General features: G+C 36.4%; 1 protein-coding gene across 8 annotated transcripts in view; it reads left to right on the forward strand.

Moving 5' to 3' along the window:
• Positions 1 to 213: 213 nt before the first annotated feature.
• PTBP2 (polypyrimidine tract binding protein 2) overlaps positions 214 to 26,468 on the forward strand; it is a 46,850-nt gene continuing 20,595 nt past the window's right edge. For 7 of the 8 annotated variants that reach the window (XM_030279226.4, XM_030279227.4, XM_030279228.4 and 4 more), the window contains exons 1-5: positions 214 to 411; positions 1,971 to 2,001; positions 14,314 to 14,389; positions 25,357 to 25,529; positions 25,950 to 26,093. In XM_030279226.4, the coding sequence (XP_030135086.2) occupies positions 260 to 411; positions 1,971 to 2,001; positions 14,314 to 14,389; positions 25,357 to 25,529; positions 25,950 to 26,093 (576 nt within the window). In that variant the 5' untranslated portion in view covers positions 214 to 259. The remainder of the gene's footprint in view (positions 412 to 1,970; positions 2,002 to 14,313; positions 14,390 to 25,356; positions 25,530 to 25,949; positions 26,094 to 26,468) is intronic. The other variant, XM_041717790.2, reaches the window with a different exon arrangement.

The raw sequence follows: 26,468 nt of genomic DNA on the forward strand, positions 1-26,468 counted from the left end.
CTGAGGAGGTCCCGCCGCCCCCAGCTGCCTCGGCGCTGTCCTGTGACCGCCCCCCACGCCCTCCCGAAGCGGCGCTGGGGCCGTGAGGGGCCGGGAAGGGCCGTGAGGGGCCGCAGGCGCCGTGAGGGGAAGGCACCGCCGCTCCCGCCCCCCGCCCCAGGCGGGGCAGGCTCGCGCCGCCTCAAGGGCCGGCTCGGGCCGGGCAGCTGAGGGCAGAAGCTTCACCGGCGCGCGGGGCGCATGCGCGTTGTGGCGGCGCATGCGCGGTAGCGGAGGGGGACGCGGAGCGGAGCCCGGCACTCGGCAACGCTCGGCGGTTTCCGTGCAGGCCAGGCCGCCATTTTCTCTCAGCCTTCCCGTGCGCGGCTCCCGTCCCGCTGCCCGCGCTCTGTCCTGCTCGGCGATGGACGGGTGAGTGGGCACCGGGGCGCTGGGAGCCGGCGCGCTGCCGCGCTGTGTGCTGCCGGTCGGTGGTGGGACCCGTCCCGGTGCCGGGCGCTCGCCGGCTGAAGGCGGGCGTCTCCGAGGGTGTGGGGAGCGATGAGCTTCCCGCCGCGGGACGGCTGAACCTTGAGGCCCCACCCGGGCTGGGAGCGGGGCAGGAGGGGGCTCAGCCTCTCCGTAACGCGGGGCCCTCTGTAGGATCCCCCGTTCAGTTCGCTGAGGGCCTTGGGCTGCCCCCTACTTAAGTGTAGTGCCCGAGACGCCGCGTCTCGATGTAAAGAAGGAGCGCGATCTACCCTCATCCTCGCCCCCAGAGCCTCTCGCCCCCTCCTTGTCCCCCGCTTTGGCATCTCTCCTCTGGCCAGGGGGTGAGGAGGGGCGCGCTGCAGGGCTCGGGTTTGTTTTGGAGCTGGCTGGAGGGGAGGAGCGATGCCAGCATGAGCCAGATGTCGAGCTCTTTTGTTTTCAGAAAGTGCCTAATAAGCCCTTCGGCTTCCCCCCCTCCCCAGGTGGAAAGATGCCTTTGTATACGCAGCGGACTGGCTGTAAAAACCAAAGAAGGGAAGGTTGGAAGGAGTCGGCACTATGGGACAGTAGGGCTGGGATGGGCAGGCACTACACGCCAGGCCTGCTTTTTGTTGCTCCTGGAAAGCGGGGCTGCTGGCTGTAGCCTTCGTCAGTGTAAACACAACAGCTTTCAGCTCCCAGATCTCCTATTAGGTTGTTTGCTCTGCTTCAAAGGGAGAAGCCATTTCTTTCGTATGCTTTAAGCATATAACCTTTGAACTGTGAGAGTTCCCAAGGCTTTTTATGGTTTTGGTTATAATGGTAGGAGTTACAAATCCTGTCTGAGAATTGCTGTCACTAATAAGTACTGTATTGTGGAATGCTCTCCCATATTCTTTTTTTTGTGTGTGTGTGTTTGTGGACTGAGGTTTCTTTTAGAACTGTGGTATACACTGCGAGTGGTGATGTTACAACCTCTAAGGAAAAGATGTACCTTGACATGCCTGTTGCAGTGTTTTTCATAGGTGTACCTCATTAAATTTCATACAGGTATAGCTGTCAATGTGTTTTTTCAAAACTAATTTAAAAAAAATTATTACTTTCTACTGTTCAAAAAGTAGGTCAAATAAAGGTTCAGCTATGTTGCTGAATTAACTGTTTAGTTAATAGAGGTATGTGAGAAGTTTTATACTTACTTTAAATTACTCTATTTCCACCCTGTAATCTTATGTAGTCCAGAAACCCGAGTTTCCTAAATAAATTTCCTGGCAATGCTGCATTAGAGTAACATTTACTTGAAACTTTGTACTGTTTGAAGGCCTGTAAGCTGTGAGAGTTGAGTGGCTTTTTAAAGTTTCTTTTGTATTTCAGTCCTGTGTCTTCTTTGAACGTAGTTTCTTGCTCAGAGAAGTTGTTACCTGTTTGTTTCCTCATTATTTTGTCACTGCAATACATTGAGAAGTTGGGTTTATGAGAATAAATTTGTTGACTTACATTCTTGTTTTTTACTTTTTTTACAGCATTGTCACTGATGTTGCAGTTGGTGTGAAGGTAGGATGTGCACTTAACAAATAAGGGGGTAGAGTGCTGGTACAAAATGAACTACTTTGAGCATCAGTAATTGCATGTTGGAAGATTTTAACTGGTTGTTGTGAGTTGATACCTAGTCAGCAGTATGTGCTTTATTAAACAAGAATCCCTAGAGTTAAATTGGAGCCTTTACACAAAGGACTTTCCTAGGTGCTGAACTGTAAACAGTGGTTCTGGATTAATGTAGTGGTGTCAGCTTCTTACTTTAAAATTTGATTTATCATACTTTTTCTCAAAACAACACTCCCGCATTGTTGCATGGGGCCTGTAAAAGTCATACTTTCTTCTGTCCCTCCCCCTCCTTTTTTAAAACAGTTTCCACTGAAGGTAAAAAAGAAGTGACTATCTGTAATAGGACAGAAAAATGGGAACTAGAATTTGTTATATACACACAGAAGTGGGTGGTTTTTTTGCTGTACTTTTTATTTCTCAAGTTCAGTTTTTATAACAAGGAAAGGGCTTCCAAATAGCTGTTAATTTACTATTTATTTTGCTTTTTTTATTCAAATCTATCCCAGGAATTAGATCAGTACTCCATACTAGCAGAGTGAGAAATAATGTTTATACAAAGCGACATGGGACAAGAGAACTTTAATGAATGCATGACAGCAATTCTATTTCAGTGGCAGAAGCAGAAGTTTTGTAGTGCCTACAGTTAGCTCTTCACATTTGTTCAGGGACTTTGTAGCTTGTGCTGTGTACCTCCCTTTTCACCTGAAACTGATCAGTGCTAACTGCTTGCTAAGCCCAGCTTTGTTTAGTAAGGCCCAGCTGCTCAGATTAGGTATTGGTCCTGCTGGATTTGGACTAGTTCTTATATAATACCAGCAGCTGCTCTGTTGGATCTACCTGTATAATGTTCCTGGGTAAGCTTGCTTCTAGGAAGTGCTGTGAGAAGTCAGTACATGGATTCTGGACCCATCCAGCTCCATATATTCATGCAGGCTTGGAGAGAAGCTTAAACTCATTCTCTGAATCATGAGTAAGGTGTAGTTATTAAGGTACTTCTGTGGGAGCTAATCACAATAGAAATACGAACTGACATGATTATTTCTCTGATGCCTAGGATGACAAAGTATTAACTAATTAATAGTTAGAAATGTATTTAGTAGTTTGGAGGAACACCTGAGGATGTTCCAAGTCTTTCAGCAGCAAACTGCGCTCCATGTATGTGGCTTCCTGGCAAAAAAATATAAAATTGTAAATTGCCCTTAGTAATTTTTCTTCTTTCTAGTGAAGTAGTAGTGTCATGTAGACCATGTGTTACTTGGATCTCAAATTCTGACATTTCTCACTTCAGGAGAAGTAAATGGATTCAGTATCCTTTTTGCACTTTACTGTGAGCAACTTCAATCTATGAGAATTTGAGTGTTACAAACTATGTTCTAAGTGGGTCGTGCCATTTTGGAACCAGATTTTAAGATACTAGTCAGACAATGAAATAAAGATGCTTCAGATTACATAACTGCTTTCTTCTGTTGATTGTAGAAGTTATATTATGAATATAAGAAAGAAGGCAAGACAGGTGTATTGGAGGCAGTGATTAAAAAATACAAGGACAGGCTTAGAAGTATCAAGAAGTTGTGTTCTTTGCTTGTAAAAATGGACTTGCTGTCTGGTTTCTAGAAGAAAATGGTCTATGCATGGAAGTAGTACAAATGATGATTTTCTGAAGAAAGCTGTTAAATATGGGACGAATAAACTGGATTGTATTCTGGAGCTTCTTTAATTATCTCAAGATACTGCTAAGAATGGAAAATGGGATTTCTGTCTAATTGAGGTATACAGTGTGCATAGTGATGTAATGTCAGTTTCAGTCATGTTTTATAGAAGGACATGTGAAACATTTGTCCTTATGGTGACTATTCATTGCTCTTGATGGACTGATGTTTTCAAGTTGAGGAATGCTTTGCCTATCAAGTGTATATAAACAACTAGGATCAGTCATCTGGTCTTCCCTTGGAAGTTGTCTTTTTCATGGGGTGCCGTGGGAATGTGTAAGAAGTAAGTTTTGAATCCAAGGAGTTGCATTAGCAGTTTTAATGTTCTTCCAACACTGTTTTTATTGTGACTGGATAGTCATTGGATGTGGGCAGGGATTTACATGTGAGAAGTTACCTTATCCAGGATATTTTTTTACTTGATGCTTTCTGAGTTTTTTCACTTAGAGTGTATATGCTGATCACTTGCAAAATATGTTTGTGATATATTCAGTTATACTTGGAGAAATGGATGGTGACATGTGTGTCTTCTGCTTGGAAAATGTGCTTTATCTACATCAGTCATGTTGATACAAATTTAAAAGTTATATTAGCTGTTATGACTGGGTGTTCTCTTAAACAGCAAAGCACACAAGTTACACTTTTAATCCCCTTCATGAAAGAGTAAAAGAAGTTAATTACTGTAGTCTGGATGTTGCCTTTCAATTAAAGGAGGGCTTTGTACCTTAGGAGACTGCATGTGGTCAAGGCAAGTATAAAGTAAAAGCAGTGCTTCCTTATAATGCTTTATTAACAGTTTTATAATCAGAGTTATCTACAAATGAGGGATACATTTGAAACCATTACCATTTATTTGTATTATATACTTGATTTGATTTAAAACATTTTTGTTCATCTGAGGTTCAGTCGTCATTTGATTTACATGTTGAGTCACCAGAAATTAACACCAGAAACCAATACAAAACATAAAACTTAAAATGGAGGTGGAAAAAATGAAGAATGCAACTTGAGAACTTGGTTTACAAAGAGTAAATGTGGGGATTTGTGCAATTCAAAATGTGCAGTGGGAACACGCTTCCTAGCTCAAATCTGTCAGAGGAGCAACGTGCTTTAATTTCTGAAAGCATTAGAACATGTCACAGCCCAGTCATCTTGTAAACACAAATAAAATAACTCATACTTGATTTGGTCTGTAATGTCTTGTTTTACTTTCCTAGAATTCATGGAAGCAGGGAAATGTCACTGCACACAGTTCACCCCTTACATTACATTTTGCAAAATAATGCAAGAAGGAGTGAGCTTTAGCTCACTGTCTGATGCTGATTTGTGAACTTGCATTGTCTATAAGCAGTTTGTGCAAAATATACTTGAATAAAGGAGAGTTAAGGATTCCAGTAATGGTAATATTTACATAGTTCTTCAGTTAAAAAAATCAGTTCCCTGGATAAATTTTACACATTCTATAGTGCATAGTTTCAAAAATATTATCATATTATATAAAATGTTTGCTTTTTCTTTTTAAAAAAACATATCGGAGTTGCTCTGTTCTTATTACATCAGGTCCTTAGTTACTCTCTGGTTATACAGTTTTGAGCACCAGCATCTAATAACTGTAGTTTGAATTGTTCCCTTGTGTTCTCTTTACGTTACAATCTGTTAATCTTGATAACTGATTTGGCACTTGGTGTGATAGAGCCTTTTTCTGCCATTGGATGTATGAAATATATAATGTATCTTTCCTATGGAGTAATTAAAAGAATCTTTGGAGGGATATGAAAACGTGGTATAAGCAATATATGTCACACAGGTGTAGGGAATAACTTAGGTGAACTTTGGGTGCATATTGAGGGTGATGTCTCCTACTGTGTTTCAGTGTGTGCCACTTCAGTGTAATGGATGATGTTTCTCCAGGATGGGATGGGTAGCTGTGCAGTAAGCAGGGCTTGAGCAATTGAGTGACTCATTTTGTGTATGTGCATTGCGTGTTTCACAGTGGCTGAGGTGTTCTCCATCTGACAGGAGAACAGAACGAGTCATTTCTTCCTGGATGCGTTATTTGGTACACAGCATTTGGGAAATTTTTGCCCTTCTTGATGGTGCTATGAATACTGGCCAAAAACAAAGCTTCAGCTGCCAAGCATGGACAGCCCCATATAGCCCATATAGCTAGGAGAGCTATAACTGTAAACAGAGTTTTGCAACGTTTAAAGATGTGAGGGTGGCATTTTTACCCCCAAGGTGAGGGCTTTAGCTGTTGCCGTGCACTTAAGAAATTAGGGAATTGGTGGTATGTATTTAGTCAGTTATGTTTGGGATGGGTAGAAGATGCTAAGAAACATGTCCTTGTACTAAGTTTTCCAAACAGGAAAGTATCACCTAGTTCCCCTTTTTCCTGGTTGCTGAAAGTTAACATGGAGGAATATAGTAGTACAGTAGCTAAAAACTGACAGAGAAAGCAACTGATGGAGAAGGGGGAGGGAGCACAAAGTAGCAGCCTGTAAGTATTCTTGAATCCTTGCCCACTTTGGTTTTTTAACTCATGTTCTGAGGTACAATTTTCCCTTACAAAGCTATACTCTGAACCTTTTTTGATAGTAATAACTGAGAAGTTTTTCATGGTGGAAGCAAGTAGATACTGTAGATGTGCTGTGATGTTTTGTTTCAACTGTACATGATATAATGAAAATAGAATTGAAAGTCAGATTCTAGCAAGTTGTCAGAAGATAAACTCCTACTTCTAAAATTTAGTCTAAACTTATTTCACAAGCCTGTTCCTTTCAGTTTTATACTCTCTCAAGTTTTTTGCCTTCACTGTTGTAATTTTGGCTACTTAAAAAAGGGAGTGGTAGGATAAAAAAATTGTTTATTCATGCAGACAAATGCCATGTGATAGTCTGTTGTATTTAAAATGTTAGGATTAGAGTTTTGGGCTAACCTTGCATGTCTAATATAATTGCTGGTAGACTAGACAAAGACACAGTGATAAGAGAAAAAATGGTTGTTTGTTAATTATAGGTATTTTAAATCTTGTGTTACCTATGATAATGTTTTTAGACATCCTTTGTCTTCAATAATACTTAGTTGTGGTAGCAGCAGTAAACAGCAAAAAAGATGTGTGGTGCATAATAGCAGTGAAGTAAGGCTGAAGTCTAACCATGTTCAAAAGTTTAGAACTGGCATCTGGATTTGCCTTGCAGCAATGGTATGGGGAACATGTCCATAATGACAAAAAATAACTTCTTACAATGAAAGATATCTGTTAACAGTAAAGATATCTGATAACAGTAACTTCTATAAATTGACCTTATTTGAAATGGCTTTCATATTTATTCTTGGAACAGCTGACTCCAGTTCTTTTTTTATTTGTACTTTTTTTTGTAATGCCCATTCTGCCACTGTAATATATGTATAGAAGTAAGGAAAGCTGAAAATGGAAAGGAAACATGTTGAAACTTAGTTTATTCTCTGTAGTATTCTCACTGTATGTAAGGAAGTTTTAGTATACCTGTTTGATAAGTTTTAATATCTTCCACTAATTTGAAATCTTGTAGTTTTCATTTGTAGCAGAAGACTTAGGTTTGCATCTTAATTGAGGAGTTATACAAAGAGAAACACAATCACCTGCACCATCTCTGAAAACATGCACTAATACCATATGCAAATACCCTTCCCATTTCCTAGAGCTTTGGGCCCTGTTTTCATTTTCAAGCAAATCAAGCTGCATTCCATTTTTCTGTCACTGTAATACTTATGCAACAGATGTTTAGGTAGCCAATTTACAAACTTCTTAGGAACTTAACCAGGATGAAGCTAGCCTGGCACAATAGTCTTTTTACTCAAGATTTGTACCAAAGCATGTAGTTGCGTAAGTGCTTGTAGCAATACAGAATTAGGATGACTGAGTAGGAACAAGTTGCTGGGGTCAGGGAGAAGGTAGGATTCTTGCTTTTGGTGGTAGTTGATTCAAATGAGGTTGTGGTTTCACAAGCTGTTAATGGGACTGTCATGTTGGATTTAGGGGGTTGGTTATTTTTTACAGCTACAAGTACATGTAGCCACGTTTAGCTTTTCATAAAATCAGTTTTTCTGTAAATGGGTGACACAAGTATTGAGTTACAGACAAAATAGCACTAGCACTTTTGATTTATTAGTGAAAAATAGCAGATAATTGAGTAGAAAATACCTTTCATGTGGATTGCATTTTGAGTGTATGAACTGCTACTGAAGGAGCAAATCTATACATCCAGCTGCCATGGTTCTCTGTCTGGAAGGCAAAGGAAACATCCAAGTGGTAGCTCTAGTGAGTTGTTCTCACCTATTCTGATTTACTACCGGTAATGTTTGAGAGTAGTACTTTCTTTTCTGGTAAAAGTAGAATCGAAAATCTGAAATGCTGGAATAAATTATTTTGTTGGTGTTCTTCTCTTGAGTGTTTGAAGCATTGACTGTTATTAAAAGAGATTTTTGCCTACAGTCTTTCATTACAATTGAAAGTTTGGAAATTTCCAAATGAGGCTGTGTGACGTGGTGCAAGTTAAGATTTCATTCTTTGTTCTTTGGCTTCTTGGTTTAATAGTCCATCTTGACCTTCTGGTGCTTTGAGAAATTTGTTTTTTTTCATCACTGTGTTTTGGGAAGCTGGAGATTTTTTAAGGTAATTGAGTTTTGTCTCCTGTCAATCATAAGGACTTTTCACATTCCCTTTATAGCTCTCTCTCAATTTCCACAAAATTTATGTGGTTTTAGTAATGTTTTATTAATTTTCTCCTAGCTCCTTTCTTACTGAAAAATTGAGAGTGTTAAAATGGCATAGTTGATAGGCTATATAAACAATATATGCTTGGCTGAGGAGAATCTGAAAGTAATGGAAATAGGGTAAAAAAGAACATATAGAGAGAGTAAGTATGTAAAGGTGGTCCTATGTATACAGTTAATACTGAACAAAAAGCAAGTCATGTTATAAGTGAATTGCTAAGCACACATGGAGTTCATGACCTTAACTTATTTCATGCCAATATAGTTAAATGGTGCATTCTTTAAAATGATTCAAGTAGGTGTACTCCATGCATGTACTTCTGGTGAAGTAATATTGTTAAGCTGTATGTTTTGTAAAATACTTATGAATCTGCATGGAGTTTCCTTTTAGTATATATCCTGTCCTGCATGGGCCTTCTGTGATCCGGTACATATGAGAGATGTAACAAATTCCTTAGGATAGGTTGGATTATGTGTTTTGACAGTTACGTGTGTAATCAGAGCATAAGGCAGACCAAGTGTTTTTTTTTGATGAAAGATTATGTGAGGGTATATTTATGCAGTGTTTCATATAAAAATTTATCATGTTAGAAATGAAGCTTCTTTTGAATTCTAATCCATCACATGTAAACTGAACAAAGCTTATAAATGCTGTGTTTGGGGGTTTAAAATGTGTTGTTTTGAACTGCCAGTCCCCAAAGTTACTTCAGATATTGGAGCAGAGTGTTTACAACGTGTAACTGTTAGAGGAGAATGTTTTAATGTCTGGGTTGAAACTGTCATGTGCTTATTCCTCTCCCATACCAAATTCTGGCGCTTTCTTTTAAATTGTTCCCAGATGTTGTTAGAAAAAAAGTGTTTTACAATGCTGTTGGATTTCCTTAAACCATGAGATCTGTCTCCTGGCTTGTCATATCCCTTGGGAGATTCACGCCTGTAGGCTGAGAATGACTGTGGTAAATGTGCAGTGCAGCTGAAGTTCTCTAACTTCTCTTTCATTTTGGGGGAAGGGCACAGAGAGGGAAATAAATGGGAAGGGCAGAATCATCCTGGTTTTGAGAGAGGCTTGTAATACCAGCAAATATAAATACCACAAATGAGAGTATTTGTAAAAAATTTATTTTTCAATGTCTTTGAGTGTCATCCTTATATTTTCTAGTGTGAGTTTAAGAATTTTTTTTAGATGATGCTGTTGACTTTTTAACAAAAGCTAACAGTTTCTAGGAGTCACTTGTTTACTGTTTCCAGGAGTATTGTTGTACTTCTACACATGCTTCTAATAAGCTCTCTGTAATATGCTGGTTACAATAGGTTAGGTTTAGCCGTAACTTCTGATCAGAGTCTTCATAGCCCGAATTATTGGGAAAAAGGCCAGTATATCTCTGATGTAAACAGTTGTCAAAGAGTATTTTGGTGCATCAAAAACTAAACCCTTGGATGTAATAAAATCTGGGGAATGTGTTAAGTATATAAGCCTGATCTGGAATATGAGGAAAATAGTTTGCAAAGACTTCTAAATAGTATATTTTTGATTAGTTTGGAAGCATAGTATGACTGTAATGACTTCCTGAAATTATATAGCTACATAATAAAACCCATGATAGCATGAAGTTTTATAATAGTCTTTTATGGGGGGGGGGGGGGAACCTGAAATTCTGCAATGTAAATCCAGCTTTAGTAGTAGTAAAGGATTTTGAGTTAGCTATAATTTAAAGCAGGGACCTAGGGCATTCATTTGCTGAACTAGGGGTTTCTTCTTTCTCTTTGTTTAATTGATTTTATAAATTGTAGAAATGACTGTGTAAGGAATAAGTATTCTCTTAGGGAAATCAGCTAAAATATCAAAGTGATGTCTTTAATTTACAGTATGTAAAATAATTTTTGTATATATAATTTTGAATTTTCACTTAAATATGCACTAAAAGTCTGATTTGGTATATTGTCTTTTTAGAAAGTACTCCTATATGTCAGTTTTACATAAATTCATTGATTGAAGCCATGCATTAAACATCATGTTTTCCCACCATGCATGGAAATGCTCTTGTGGGGTCATGGGGATGATAACATGGGCTGAAGTGGAAGGGCAGTATTGACTGTGACAAATTCAGGGTTCACTCACTGCAAGTTGTTAGCCTGGAAATTCCCTTGTTTATTTTGTATACTCATATTTTGATAGATGGTGGTTTCATAAAGAAATGATCTAGACAGCTCTGATCTGAGCAGTTAGTTGGTAGTTTTTGTGGAAGATGTATGTAGATTAATCTTATTGACATTGGTAGGAATAGAAATATGGCATTGAAGACTTGTGCTGTTGAGGCCTAGATGTCAGAAGATGAGGTATTAATAGTATAATAGCAGTTTGTACTTCTTCTATTGTGCTTAATAATCTCCTTGCCTCATGCTAAAACGGATATTCAGTTAGTCTCTACTGTGTTGCTATTACAGTATAACTTTCCTTTGCAGTTTATTGTGAAATACAATCATTGTGGTGGTTTTTTATTTTTTTATGTTTGTTATTTTAACTTAGATGAGAATGTTTTTGCCATCTCTGTATTTGTGATCTTCACTATTTTACAGTCTCAAACTTGCATTGATTCTTTAGAGCACAACGGTTTGCACAGACAGGGAAACATGAACATTGCTGTTGGATCTTCCTTCTTTGAGTCTGATTCTGTGTGCTCTTCAAAGATCTGAGTTTGGTTTCCTTAGCTCTGAAACACTCAATACAATTACATAATTTAGTTTAAAGGCTTGTAACATTCATCTAGCAGAATTTCTGTGCTTGAGACTAATTAAATATTTGAGATGCTTGGAAAGTCGGTTACGATTTTGAAATTCATGTGTGACCTAGCAGAGTGATGAAGAGCTTTGCTCATGGAGCATGGTGTCTGTCCTTTTTGGCAGAGCATGGTGTCTGTCCTTTTTGGCTAAGCACCCTCTAAAAGAATATGCACATAAAACCAAAACCAAGCACCCCAAACCACAACTCAAATAAAGACTTATCTCTACTGAATAAATGGAAGTAAAATAAGTATTCATGTCTATGTAATTTGGGAGGGACTGTGTTATGCAGTAGTGCCTGTCTAATAGCACACATTGGCTTACTCGAGATGCTTATATGAAATTTCTTTACTAGACAGCCAAGACCTTCAGATAACCCTTTTGAAGTAAATCATAATAACCAGGCAGGTACTGCTTTTGATTTTAGAATTTACCACTTCCAAGTGGTAAATTACAAGTGTATCCAAGTCCGTCATGCTGCAGAGCTGGTTTTAAAGTTACATATGGAACTGAAGTACAAAAGGATCTAGGCTGCTTAAGAACCAATTAGGGAAAATAACCATGTATATCTATATGATCATTACACACAGGGTAAGAGAGATCTTAGTGTTTGACCAAAAGCTTGGGAAATATGTATGGGAGTGAGTTAATAGGTTTGCTATACATTTGTGATTTCATGGGGGAGTTGGAAGAACATTTCATGTATGAACCTGTACATATGCGAATCAGACTTTTGAACACTAATTTATGCAGATAAGACAAGTGTAGACTTTATGATACAGACCAGTGCAAGAAATTCACATTTCATTGTTCTTCTGAAGCAAAAATATTAAATCTTTCAGGGGTAATGACAAAATCTTGTGATTGACTGAAAAGGTATTAATGAAATGTAAAATTATGTTTGTGAATGAAGAGAAAACTGTTCACAAAACAGAAATACAGTAACTGAATATCTACTCTGTTTAGTAATTAGTGCTCTTTTTGGATTTTTGTGCTGTGGATTAAGAAATTAACAGTTTTTTTGAAAGCCTGATTTACTAGGGACCAGAAGTTTCTATAATCATTCTTGCACTCTATCATTCAGCAGTTGCTGTTGTAAGTAACTTCCTGAAGCTGAAGGCTACTCAAATTTGAGATATTTCAGAGTTGCAAAGTTCCTGCAGGTTTTGGGAAGAGCATTCATTTGGTACTGGGGTTGCTTCAGCTATTTATGTAGTAATTGCTGTACTGTTGCAAATTCATGCCTGTTGTATTAAGGGGGGAAAAACAATGCTGAATGATCTCAATCAGCTGAACTATGAACAGATTCAGTGTCTGCTCCTACTTCTGAATAGCTCAGCTATGCAGCTGAGCTGGCCAGGCTGCAGACAGGGGCTCCCAAGAAAAGTTAGATGGGTATTGCAAGCAGAAAAAACTGCACTTACCACTGAGTAACTTAATGCTGCTAGTAATCTTCAACTTTGCAGCATTCTACCCCTGTCAATGTTATGTTAGAAAAAGTAGAACATGAAAGGGAAAGAATGTTTATGTTTCATCTTACACTGAGTGTACCTGCATATTACATCAGTAGTAGTGTGTAGTTAGAAAAAGAGAGGATTTCTATAACTTACCTATAAGTTGTTTCTCAGTTCTATCTAGCTAATTTTTTCTTGGTTATATCTGATTAGAAATTCATCCTTACATTGAAAAGGACAAGACATAGTCCTTCTCATGGTTCTGTCTCATCTTGGTATTAGGCATGATGCAATCTTCAGGGAACTCTTGCTGATTTGATAGGCACGGCTTTGTTACTTGCTATGTTCCCATTACAAGCTTAGAGCATTCAATAAACTGCATAGAGATTCTTCAGAGCTGATGTTGAAAACCAAGTAAACTTTTACGGCTTATAGGTGTGGACATGTATTTAAACTTTAACATGTGTGGACACAAATATAGTGCAGTATGAGAAAATGGTAAGGGTTTTTATAATTCTTTCAACTATGCTGTCTATGAAGGTAATAGTCTCAGATTAATTTATTGTAAGTATTGAAGTGCCCTGTAAAACATATTCATTAACTATTCTTGGTTCTCTTTTAGTGTCCACAACAGAATTAAACCCATTTATTTTAATAAGGATGTTATAAACCGGGGTTTTTTTCCTCATTACCATTTTTGCAGTGACCTGAATTAGTCTTATGGGTGCTGGAGAAATACTTCTGAAGTGGGAAAGAACTTAGAAGAAATTGAAGATAATATTCAAAGGATGGTTTAAATATTTTGTTTATTGAAAGATCGCATAAAGATTTTGTAGGCTTTTTGAGAGATGAAGTCTTGAGGGTGAAGAGGATTGGGGCATGAAAGAAAAAAAGAAATGACAAGGTGTGAAAAGTAGTGCCTATTCAGCTGCACCAAGTGCCCATCTTACCATTTGTGGAAAGGGTTATCTTGTATGGTTTTCATATAAGCCCTCTTCTGATTTTTGCAGCCCACTCTTAAGTCATTCATTAATTGATATGTGTCATGTTTTAAGAACTACAATGAAGATGGAATTCCCTAAGTTGTGTTTTGCAGAAAAAAATGAATGACTCCAAAGTGAAAACTGATTTTATTTCCTGGGATCATTAAATCTTGTTTTTAAATAGGGGTGTTAAAATTGACCTAAACGCCATATTTCTCTTTGCGTAGATTTCCCTTGTAGTTTCAGCTAGATACAATAGTTTAATATATATGTGTATTAAAATATTGAAACTTAAATTAATTTAAATGTTATTGAAGCTGAATAAATTTATTTAATTATATTTTAATTTGAAATACTGGACAAAATTATTGTTCAGCAGTTCTCATTGTATCCAGAGATGGCTTTATTTCAGTGGTGGGTTAAACAACTGTGTTTAAGCTGCTCTCATTTCAGATTGCCATGTCAATATTCCGCTTTACTTAGATTTGAAATTGTTGCACTTATCTGAAAAGAGGAAGTACATCTTTAAAAATCACAAAATAGAGGAAAAAAAATCTCTTACTGTCTCTTTCTTTTTAGAGAGGATCTGACGAACTTCTTTCAGGCAGTGTACTCAGTAGCCCGAACTCTAACATGAGCAGCATGGTAGTTACTGGTAAGTGATGCCCTTTCAAAGGAGAAATCTATAATTTATACTTGGACTCATTTCCTGTTTACAAGGGGACCACACCAAAACAAGAATCCATTATGCTACAGAGGGGTAAACTGTTGGCTTGTATTAGAAATAGTGACTTTGTATTTCCTACAAACCTTGGGTGTCTGAGAAGAATAATCCCTCAATCAACAGGCAACTTTCAGATGTCTGCACACAAAATTGTTGGTGGGTGATGGGGTGAAAAATCACAGTTGTCTTGTACAGCTACCCTTAAAGTAAGGAATCTCAGCTGCCAGGCAAATGTAAACAGCCCGGTTCCTGTGTGACATCAACTTCTTTACACGTGGTGATCTGCAAGTGTGGATGTTACAGGAAACACCACTGTGCCAGTTTCATAATACAGTGTGGATTCAGGAAGAGTGTTCTGGTTCACTGTTAAAGCAGGAAGCTTCACTTTGCTCCTTCGTTTTGAGATCACAGTGATAGAATATCAGAACAAAGTGATTGTGGCTGTTCTTGAATCATTGTTCTGGTGATGCTAGATAGAAAGGTTTATTCATTAATTGGCACACACTAAAATACCTTCTATTGCAGTTGATGCTTCTGTAAGTTGAATGTACATTGAGTTCCCTTGGAAAGCTCATTTCAGAGATCTTGCTTTTTCTTTTTCTACTGTACTGTTAATTTTTTGGTGGGTTTTTTCTCTCTTTTTTTTTTTTTTTCTCTTGCCTTAGAAATGTGGAGGAATTAATTCATGGTATCAGAGGATTGCTGCACTTTCCAGTCAGTTGCCTGGCTCACTGTTCTACTGTGCCTGATTTTCTGTATTCATGGGGTTACCAGTGTAATCACTGATATTAATAGCAGACTCTTTCCATTTTAATTTATTAGTAAGAGATTGGGATTCAGGGTGCAATTTTATGTTACTATAAGGGTGCTTTGGTGACAGCTCTTGCCAGAATGGGTAGCTCTGTATCTCATCCTAAATCTTTAGCACAAGCATAAAAACTTCCAAATCCACATGTTTCTGCTACACTCTTCTGTTGGAGTGCTCATAGACTTGCAGAATAAGTTAATGCAGCATTAAACTATTCTGACACAATAAAGTAGTTTTTCCTTGGAGCAGTTTACTGATCAGTCATGTGATTGCACAGTTGTAGACACAGTGTGGTATTGAGTGGAGGAGTGGCAGCAGAAGAAAACCACTTGCACTGGCAGTTCTGTAACCAAAAGTGAAGAGAGTTTGCGCTTTAGAGTAAGTTAGAAATGCAGTGTAGCCATAGCCATTTTGGAACCCCAGAACATTTGTCTCTCTTCCCTGTTCTTCTTACTTCCTTCTGGTTCTGAAAGAGGTCCTTCTTGTTTTCATTTTCTTGCTGTCCTTTTCAGTCTTGGATATTAATTAGTGCTTCATCAGTTTATTTTACTTGAGCAAGAAACGACTGTGGAAGGGAGTTGTGTGCAGGAGGGTTTGGGTGTCAGCAGTGGACATTAAGACAGGACCAAATCCTAAATATTACCAAATTTTCCATAGATTTTTAGATAAACTTTTAAGTTCCAGGAAATTAAACGCAAAATTATTTTATCAAAGGAAAAAAGAGGTAAAGGAAAAAAAATGAAATAAGAATTATAATTTTGAGATTTCAGATGAATAAATATGAAAGCTTGTCTAAGCAGCCCCTACGTAGAACTTCTTCCTTAAAAATTCTGAGAATGGAAAAGCGTGTTTTGAGCCATTAAATTGATGTATGGGATAGAATTTTGATGTATTTAACAGATACGTTGCTTCCCATTTTGTTTTTATTTCTACCCAATTTGAGGTGATTTTGGGTTTGGGTTTTACTCTTGAGAGTTTATTTGTTGTATGTGGGAGTTTTTTGGGTGTGGGTGGGGTTTTTCTCTTTGGTTTTTTTAGCATCAATAACCATAAATGACTACTCAAGAGAGAATCTCATTAGCAGTAGTGGTCAAAGTAGTGGTCTGGCTCCTGTAGTATCAGATGCCTGTTATTAAAAGTCTCACATAAATTCTGTAATATGTAAAGAAGGTTGGTGGAAAAATAATCCCAAACAAACAAAACCCCACAATCTGAATGCAGTGCTGTAATTCAAGTCGTTCTCTATAGCAGTCTGTAAAAAGGGGGCTGGTTTGTTTGGATGTTCTATTTTTTAAACACTTTCTTGGTATGGTATTCAAATTTCATTCTGCCTGCCTTTTTGAAGTAGCACAAAAAACCCTGTGGAGTAGCATAAATCCTCTGTTCAGCTTCTGAATATATCCTCCCATAGCTATCTTGTTCACCGTGAACCAGGAAGTACTTTTCCAGGCTTGCACAGTTTACAAGTTCAGATTGTAAACTCAGAAGTAGTTAGATGTGAAATTGAAACCTGTGTGTTAATTTTTCTGTAACCATCTCCTGAAGCCAAATGAGTTCATGTATTCTTTCTATCTGAATTGATGTCCTTCTTTTGCTTCAGTTCTGCTATTACTTTTTCTCTTCAGAAGAATTTAAAACTTTAGTCAATTAAACAATTTTTTTTTGCTGTAACCAAGGTGATGAATCTTTCCCAAATTTTCTAGGGCTTCAGGGACTCTGTGATCATTTATTAAGTCCCTTGTAAATGAGACATGTTGTAGATATCTGCCTGTGTAAAACAAATACTTGTTCTTACCCTTTCATTCTTAGGGTTGGGAAGTGTCGTTGTATGATGATATTTGGCCATTGTTTTCTGGAGAATATAGAAACCTATTCTGGTTTCGACTGTGATATTTTCAATATCTGATTCTGTGATATTTTTCTAAGTAGATAGCTAGGAGAACAGAAGAAAGAGATGGTTTGTCTTTGTAATATCCTCTGAGCCTTTTTTTGGTGAAAGTGTACACAGTCAAAAAACCTGTTATCAATAGCAGTGCCTTGGCAGGCCTAAACTTTGAACAAAATCTGTCAATCACAGCCTTGTTTATTTCTCTGCTACAGAAATATTATCCTAAACCAAAATGCCTAAGATGTATAAAAAACTACCTTTTCTTGGAAGGGAGGTGTTTTGGTGGAACTGAGGGCTGTGTCGTTATGGGTGAGACTGAAGATGGTTTTTTGAAAATGAACGTCCTGCCTTTTTATCACGGGAACAGCTCCTTTAGTGGTGATTTTTTTTTTTTTTTGTATTCAACTGCAGTTCAGTGAGAATACTGTAGTACTTTAATGCTTTTATGAATACTCTTGCTCTAAACTTCTCTACTAGTGAAAGGCATGAAAGAGGAATTGTTTCTCTGCCCTATACAGTCCTGCAGATGAATCCTCTCCTATTTTTTTGTGAAAGAAACTTGTGAAATTGGTGAACAAAGGTTTGATTTGCATTCTTACTGATAATTTAAACCACTGGTAATTCTCTTAAAAAGGCTTGCATCTTGGACATGGCTCAAAATACAAGGCCTGATCCTTGGGCATTTTCTAAACAGTTTTGTCTTCTGTATCCATCCTCCAGACTGTGTAGGTGACAGCATGTTACATTAGCAGTCACTTCAGGTGAAGTTACTGTTTTAGGTACTTTCTGTGTCTTTTGTAGAAGAGCAGTCTTAAGACTGTAAAAGAGCAGAAATCTAGACTTGGATCAAGATGACTCTTACCTCTTAATTCTGAACCCTGTTTTGGACAAATTTGATTACTGTAATTGTTGAGGAATTATATTTAAGTGTTAAGTGTTTATATTAAATATAAAAAATTTATTTTTGTTCCTGAGCTAGGTTGGATAGTATGGTAGAATATTATTCTGTAAACATTAAGGGAAGGATCTCATCCACTAGATTATAATTTGTAGCAAGAGAGAACAGCTTGTAAAGTACAAGATCAGCAAATATCTAAGCTTAAGAAGTTATTTTTTTTATGCTACATGTATAAGTTTCTGACGTTTTTAACACCAGCTGACATGAGTATATTAAAGTTGTGTTCTCAGAACCACAGGCCTTTTACTACTGCTTAAATTACTGCTAGTTTTCCTTTAGCTTTTTTTGAAAATATGGTCAAAGTCTATTCTTATTTTCTGCCATACTCTTGCTTGATTCTGATTTCTTTGGAGAGCATAATCTTCTCATAAAGTTCCATAAGTTAATTTTTCTTGTGTTGACTAAAAAGGCTCTAAATAAGCTGAAATACAATTTGGTAACAGGATTCTGAGAAACTAGAGCTGAAACCAGGATCTTCAAATAAGTATTGTTGATTCTGACATTGCTAATGGTTTTGAAGACATTAGTAAGACACATTGCAAATGATTGTACATAAATAATTATTTTACCTTTCAGTGCTGTATGTTCAGTAAATTCATAGCTGAGTTGTTTATTCTGCAGAATTTAAATGCAAGGAAAAAAATTCCCTTCTCTTTAAAAACTGGAAAAGTTGTTTCCTTTGTAAAGGAGTTACGTTTTTGCTGAACTTTGTAAGGCTTAGGCTGTTCAAGATGGAGGATTGCTTAATGGAAGTTGTAGGAAGAGTTATGTGTATGGAGAGGCTCATGCCATGAACTCATTGCTGGAATCCACATACAAAAAAGGTAAAAATTTTAAAGGATGTAGATAAAAAGTGAAAGATGTTGATGAAAGTTTTATGAAAATTGGCTTGTCAAAGAGAAGAAGAATTGGCAGTTTTTCTTGTTACAGCTGCCACATTTCATTGTTCACATTTGTGTGTTTAAGATAGATCAGTAGAAACATTCCAAAATCATTTTGCAGCTGAGCTCACCAGACTCCTCGAGCTTTGAATGATACTGTTGATCTTGTTTTTACTTAATTAGCAGGGAATGTTAGGAGTGACTTCAGTAGGTAATTCTTTGTATTAATAGAATACTTAGCACTGAGGCATATGAACTAATAATATTTAAAGTGCTGTATTTAACTTGGGCAGTAAGCATAGATGTGTCATAGATGTGCCATTTTTGCTAACATATTAAGTAAAATTGGTTATTAGTTAAAATTAATGATGCTTAAACTTAGGTAATTTACTTCTGAAGTTTGCAAATTGATTACAATTAATAATAATTGGAAAGATTTTAAGAAGTACATTTACATGTGATTGGAAAGTATTGTAATTTAATAATACTGTATACTTTACATATTTATACAGATATGCAGATTTAGAAACTTACAAAAATAAAAAATCTCAGGATGGGAGAAATAAAATGTGGCTATTATTATTAATTTGGGTAACATCTGTCTGCATTGCTGTGCTGTGGTAACTCACTGTTCTACTTCAGTTGGATTTCACTCTTGCTTGTGGTATTTTTGCATATTTTTAAGGACTAAATTAAGTGCATTCATGTTAGACTGCAACACTGAACAGCCACTATACCATACTGTAAATATGTTATCATAGTTGCTTACAAAACTCAGTGCTCAGTGCATTTTGAAACAGGCACAGCCTTTGTGCAGATGTGCCAATTAAAAGCTGTATTGAAGTATTCTTTGTTTTGCTATGTTTATTTATTTAAGCTCAAACTCCTCTTAAGCAATAGATTTTGTAGTGTAAGATAGTTCTAATATTGGTTGGTCAAGATTTTCATATGTACATGACTCATGTCTGTGATAAAATACTCTATTAACAAAAGTGTAATTAACACTGACCATGTAACCTAACCTTCAAAGTTAACAAATGTGGACTTCAGACAACTTCATATTCTATGTGTTTTTGTTGTATTTTTGAGTGCAGTATCTCCTTTTCTTGTTCTTCAAACATTTTGAATTCTAGATTTTTAAAGTTCAAAAGTTTAAAACTTCAGAAGTTGAATTTTTGGAGATTTACATGCTAAAGCAAAGGTCCTGTATATTTGCTTTTCGGAGCCTGGGAGAGGTCACTGGATCAGACAACATCTCTCTTTCTGCATTCTATCACTTACATCAGAGTAGGGTACGTCCAGGAAAACTTTTTTTAAGAAAAGAAGTTTGAGAAATGAAACCACAGGGGTCTCTATTATGCAATTTCTGATTGTCTGCAGTTTGTTGCTGGTTGATTGAGGCAGATGATTGTATTCCGTAGCCAGTGCAACATTTTAATATTTCTGTCTGGTCATAATCCACAACTGTAAATTAGGTATCTGCAATTGCATTGCCTTTCTCTTAGTCACTTATTTCCTGTCTGGATATGTGTCCTATGTTCTACTAGCTGATAATATTAAATTACATATATTTAGCCAAGGGAAAACAAGAATTGGTTTCTACATGAACAGCACTGAATTCTACTGCTATTAAGCTTCTTGTCTTTAGTATGTACAAACTGAACAATCCTTTTTTTTTTTTTTTTTTTTTAACTTGGTTGTTGGTATGTACTGGCAGTTGTGATGCAGAGTGATTTCTGCAGGAAGTATGTTTATATATTATTTCACTACTGCTGATATGCAGGAGTTTTTTTTCCCCCCTTCTTTTCAGGAACTAATGGGTGGAAGCAACTTTATTGTATCCAAATTTTTTTGCCTGTACCCGCATAGTTACATTTCTGTATTGGGAGATTGTGTGCTTATGAAAGAAGTTTATTATACAGAAAAATTATGCATCTAAAATAAATGTCTCAGAACTCTTAGGTCATATTTATGTATTTATTTTTTAAAAATGCTGAGAAAAGCTCCTCTAGGAGGAAATTTTAGTAAAGTATGTTTTCAAAAACAGTTATTATCAGATATAAGCTATTCATTCTTTGCTAGGAGTTATGCTGAACTTGAAGAACAGTTTTTCTGCAAAAACTGCTTGGTTTCATTGAATATTCACAGCTTGAATGACTTGGACTTACAACATGCCTTGTGTATACTGCCGTTTATTTTGTTGCTTTTTGATATAAGTTCCTATTTCTTTGTTTAATAAAATAGGAGTTTCTCACTGAAAATGCCAGGACCCAGGTTGCTCAGATTATGACCATTTAAAGGCTTTGTCAACCTGTAACCATTCAATTTCAACGAGTTGATTTATGCTGAATTGAAGGAACTCTGTGCAACAGGGATGTGGCTTATGTGTCAATTATATTTAAATTGTAGAATCCTAGTTGGATGTGAGAATAATGCTTTGAATATCATTAGTAAAGATGACATCTTGTTTAGATACAGTTGCCTGATGTCACATGGAAACTGAATTCTTCATCTCCTTGGTGGAGAGATGCACAGGACTTAGGTCTGTGCTATGGTTGTTACAGAACGTGGGTTTTTATGGTAGTCTGAATTGAATAGAACCATTCCTGTACTCAGTGGAACTTGGCAGTGCAGGGTTAATGGTTGGGCTCAATCTTAAAGGTCTTCTCCATTCTAAATGTTTCTGTGATTCAGGACTAGGTTTCTAAATTTTTGAGTTTATTTTTTTAAGCTATGTGTTTGCAGCTATAATTTGATTTGTAAATGAACTAACACCGTGTTTTAGTCATTCTTCCAGTGCTTCTTAAAACTTTTTCTCCCAAAGTAAATATTGTAGCCTGCTGTTTTCAGTGTATATTTATATTTGTTAAAATGTTAACAGCAAAATGTTTGAATTGGATCAGGATTTTCAAGTCCAGTGAAAGCCAAACTACCTCATGAAATAGTTACTTGCTAGTAAGTCTCCAGTTTAAGAGCAGTTTCAGCAGTAGTTATTAGTCAGCTTGTGAGGTCTCCTCCTTGGCCTGTCCCCTAGGTTTCATCAATTTTGTTTTAAAGTGATATATGGGGAAGGATCTCTCAGGTTGTTGGTGCTTAGGCATAGACTCTTATTTCTACCAAAAGACCATGTTATTCCTCTAGTACCTGGCTCCTCTTGACTTGGCTTTTAACCTTTATGGCCGCTGATTCTGCTAATAAAATTTGTTAGAGGATGAGATTGTTGTTTTAAGTGTTAAGTTCGCCTTTCAATGACTCTGAACAAGTTGTGTTCCTGTGTTGTAAATATGGTTTTCTATTCCCAAGTGCAATTTAATGATGTGTCTTCAGCTGAGAAGTACCATTTAAAATGACAAATAAGAGACTATAGTTAAGAGAGGTTTCATACAGTGCCAGAATCTCTCAATAACTCTCCTAAAAGCTAAATTTAATTTGTTCCATGAATGTCTTGGAAAGTTCACTTGTCTATGTGCATGCATATTTAGTGTATGATACACACTTCATTAATGGAACAGGAAATTACTGAATGGATAAGCAAAAGTAGAAAAAGTACATATTCTCTTTGCATTCAGCAGTTGACATATTAATTTCTTCTGTCTTCCAAAATCCACTGTTAAATCTTTCAGCAGAAATTTTACTTTAAGAAGGTGAGCTTCATTTTTTAATGAATGACACCAATTCAGCTTTCATTGTACAAGAGATGCTTTTGCCAATAAGTAATAAAGAGCTTTTGTCATGTTTAATTGCCCTACTGCTAAAAACTTTTTTCTGGGCAATTCCACAGCATTCAGAATGCTTGTTGACACTTCCCCCATGCTGTCCCTCCCATCCCCCATTTTCTCATTGCCATATGTTCTTTTGTGCCTAATTCTGTATTTTTTTATATATATTGCTGAATATACATTTTATATATATTTATCTGCTATTTTTACATAAATGTTTTTGCCCAGGCACTTGTCTACATAGCTTTTTTTTTACAGTGAGTAAAAAAAGCTAAAAGTATAGTGTAGTTGAGGTTTAAGACTATGTAAAAATAAAATTGTGTGAGAGGCTTGTATATGTGAATTAAGTTAAAGCACTTAGTTGCTGTTTAGGAAAAGATACACATATTTAATACAGCAAAATGCTTCTTTTAGGCTTATTCTTCAAACTTACTGCAGCAAAAGATGGAAAACTATGTAAAATGCCAGTATTAGGTAGCAATGATAATAGATGCAAAATCAATTGGGTAATATATTAATAAATTATTGTGTTAAATAATTATTAAAGGAACATTTAATATACATATATGTGAGTGATTGTATGCTGGCCTGTGATACCTTTATTTAAATTAGGCTTCAGGGATTACATGAAGCCTAATTTAAATAAGAGCTTTAGTGTAACAAAAAGTAAATTCCTGGACATTATGCTGTGGAAAGGTTAATATGTTAAAATTGTCTGTTGAAAACCACACAAAAGACAAAATAGTTCTGTCAGTACTGATCTGAGCCATCATGGTGAATATTTTTCTGGTGATGAAGAGATTTCTTAATTTCAGAAAATCCTTTAGTTTGAAAACTTCTCATTTTTATTTCAGATTGGTAATGTTTCATATTTTTTTAAACTTTGATGGATTGAAATTATTCAGAAAGCTGAATTATAAAGGGCATTGGACATGTAGCTTCAGTATCACTGTAATTTTTTTATCCTTTGCAAGTTTGTTTTTAATGTGTTGTTTGTAATGCATTGTCCAGCCTATCATACTTTGCCTTGTTTCTTCTGTTCAGAGTTTTTTTATTTTTGTAGAGATGTAAATTGAGAACTAGGGAAGACTATTGTGTGATGAGCTTCAGGTGAAAAGTAAAAGTACTTTATCACAAACTTTGGCTGTCTGCCTCTTTGAGATAGTGTTATAAGGTATAATGTTGAACAAGTGAAATATGGCTACCTGGAAGCTCAATCTCACCCTATTTGCCAAAATGGTTAGAGTCCTGTGTAGACTTCAGATCCTAGACTTCAGATCCTAGGTCAGTGTGTATTTTTCAAATTTTATGTTTCTATGTTCCACCAAAAATTTGTCTTTCTCTGCAGAAGTCCTGCAGAGAAATAAAATAAAAATGAAATGCCTGCTATTGCATGGATTGTCAGTTGGAGATATTGCTAGCTGAATTTTGACCAGTCTTGAATGTTGTTAGGTTTTTGTTGTTTTGTCTGGTGTAGCAAGGTGGAAAACACTTTGTGTTCTTCAGTGCAAGAACTTTTTAACAGCTTAGTCATGAAAATTTTTTTTGGAGGAGGGTTGATGGTAGTGGTACAGGGTGTGGGTATGGAGTTACTGCATGATGTGCCTCTAAGGCATATCTAAATATCTTTTTTGGTAGAAGAAAGGGAAGTCTTGTCACTTATCTCTAAGTGCATGCTGATTTCCAGCACTGATTAATTAATTATTACTATATCTTATGACAGTGTTGTTCTTCAGATCTTGACTCTGATGTTTACTCACTGACATATTTTTAACCAAAGTAAATAATTTTTTTCTGGCCTTCTTTCAAATGCAAGATTTCTTCCATCCAACTGGTTAGCTGCGTATCAAACAAAAGGAACTCCAGTTGGAATTTTGCTGTAATTCTTTCCAAGAATTCTGGAGAGTATTCTAAATAGTTTTTCTGGTGTTTTGTACATTGATGCTAATGCTTCCCTGATTCTTTTAGGGAAATTTATCTGGCTCTTCCCTCATCCCCATCCGTGTTGGCTGCATTGTGTTATTAGTTGGTTTTTCCTTTTTTATGAGTGAGCTCATAGTTCAGAATGAACATTTTTCTACCTTAAATTGTTGGTTTCATCAGCCTTTTGTGATGTCAGTCCTCTGGGTCATCCCCTTTCTCTGCTCTGATCTTTCCCAGCATTAATGATGCTTCCTGTCTTCTTTTGTTACTTTTCTACTTTTTGTGTCTAGTTCCTTAGTGCAAGCAGTTCTTAAAGAAACTTTAGGCTCTATTAATGGTTCACCACCATTTCATTTCTTTCAAAAAATCTCTGGGTAGTTGCTAACTGTTTTTACTTTAATGTATGTTGGAGTTCTTATGTGAGCCCTTGTTAAACATTATTAACGTGTTAATTCCATGTTATTATATGAGATGCTTCACTGAAAGTGAGTTGTAAAGGATTTGCTGTGGTCTCTGTCAGATGACTTAAGTCTTGAACAGTACACCTTTCATGAAACTAGCAGTTGTCTCTGCAGAATTTGTTCTGAAGTCTTGAATTTGACTTAAACCAAATGAGATGTCTCAATTAAAATTAATTTCATGTGTATTATTAAAAGCATTTTTAATAAAGCATTAATAATATCAGTAAACTTTTCAAATGGAGTCTGAATATGTCTTTCAGCCAATGGTAATGACAACAAGAAATTCAAAGGTGATGATAAAATGGATGGGGCTCCTTCTCGTGTTCTTCATATCAGGAAATTGCCTGGGGAAGTGACAGAAACAGAAGTTATTGCTTTAGGTTTACCTTTTGGTAAAGTAACCAACATCCTGATGCTGAAAGGGAAAAACCAGGTAATTTGTTGCTTTCCATTTTTTTATATGCTTACTGTCTGGTTTCAAAATATAATGTTAAAATGCTATTGAAGTAAGTCATAAAAGCAGTAAGTATTCTAGAAAAAAGAGCTTTTGTTCCTTTATGTTTTAAATGAATTTACACCATCTTTTAGTAAATTTTGGGAGGAAACGGGATGGTTGGCAGCTACATAAAGCAAAAAGTTACTTGGAAGATAAATATTTATTATTGCATCTTCATAGATGAATTTTTGGAGCTAAGTAGCTTAGCAAATAAAGTTGGCATGTGTAGAATGGCATTATCTGAAGACTGAGATCAGTTTGTTAAAATGTCTTATCAAACCCTTTTTTTTTTTATGTATGGCTAATATGAACATTGCCTGCTTTGTAAATACTGAAAATTACCTCTTTTAATTACAGGCATTTTTAGAACTTGCCACAGAAGAAGCAGCTATCACTATGGTTAATTACTACTCTGCTGTGACACCTCATCTTCGGAACCAACCCATTTATATCCAGTATTCCAATCATAAAGAGCTAAAGACTGATAACACACTTAACCAGGTATTTTTACTGTTCAGTAGTATTAAAAATGCAGACAGTAGAAGATGAGGCATGGCACATGTTCTTGGCTCATGTGCCATATGTTTGAATCATTTGGTTTTGTCCACATTCTAACACTCCTGTAATCTTGCCTATGATTGTTTCATTTTGTGACACTGAAAGGGATTTGCTTTCTGTGTGATCTTTCCATTAAAATAAATTTTCTTAATGTGTCCTTAATGTCAAAATATAAAGGTTCTGAAGTGCGTTTTTAATAGTTATTTAAAAGTTCTAAATAACTTTAAAGTTCTTGTGTTAGTTTGTAGACTGTAGGATGGTAGAATTAACTTTCTTGTTCTGACACCTGAGATTCCAATGCCAATTTGAATGCCCCTA

The sequence above is a fragment of the Taeniopygia guttata genome, chromosome 8, assembly GCF_048771995.1.
Source record: "Taeniopygia guttata chromosome 8, bTaeGut7.mat, whole genome shotgun sequence".
Taxonomy (NCBI): Eukaryota; Metazoa; Chordata; class Aves; order Passeriformes; family Estrildidae; genus Taeniopygia; species Taeniopygia guttata.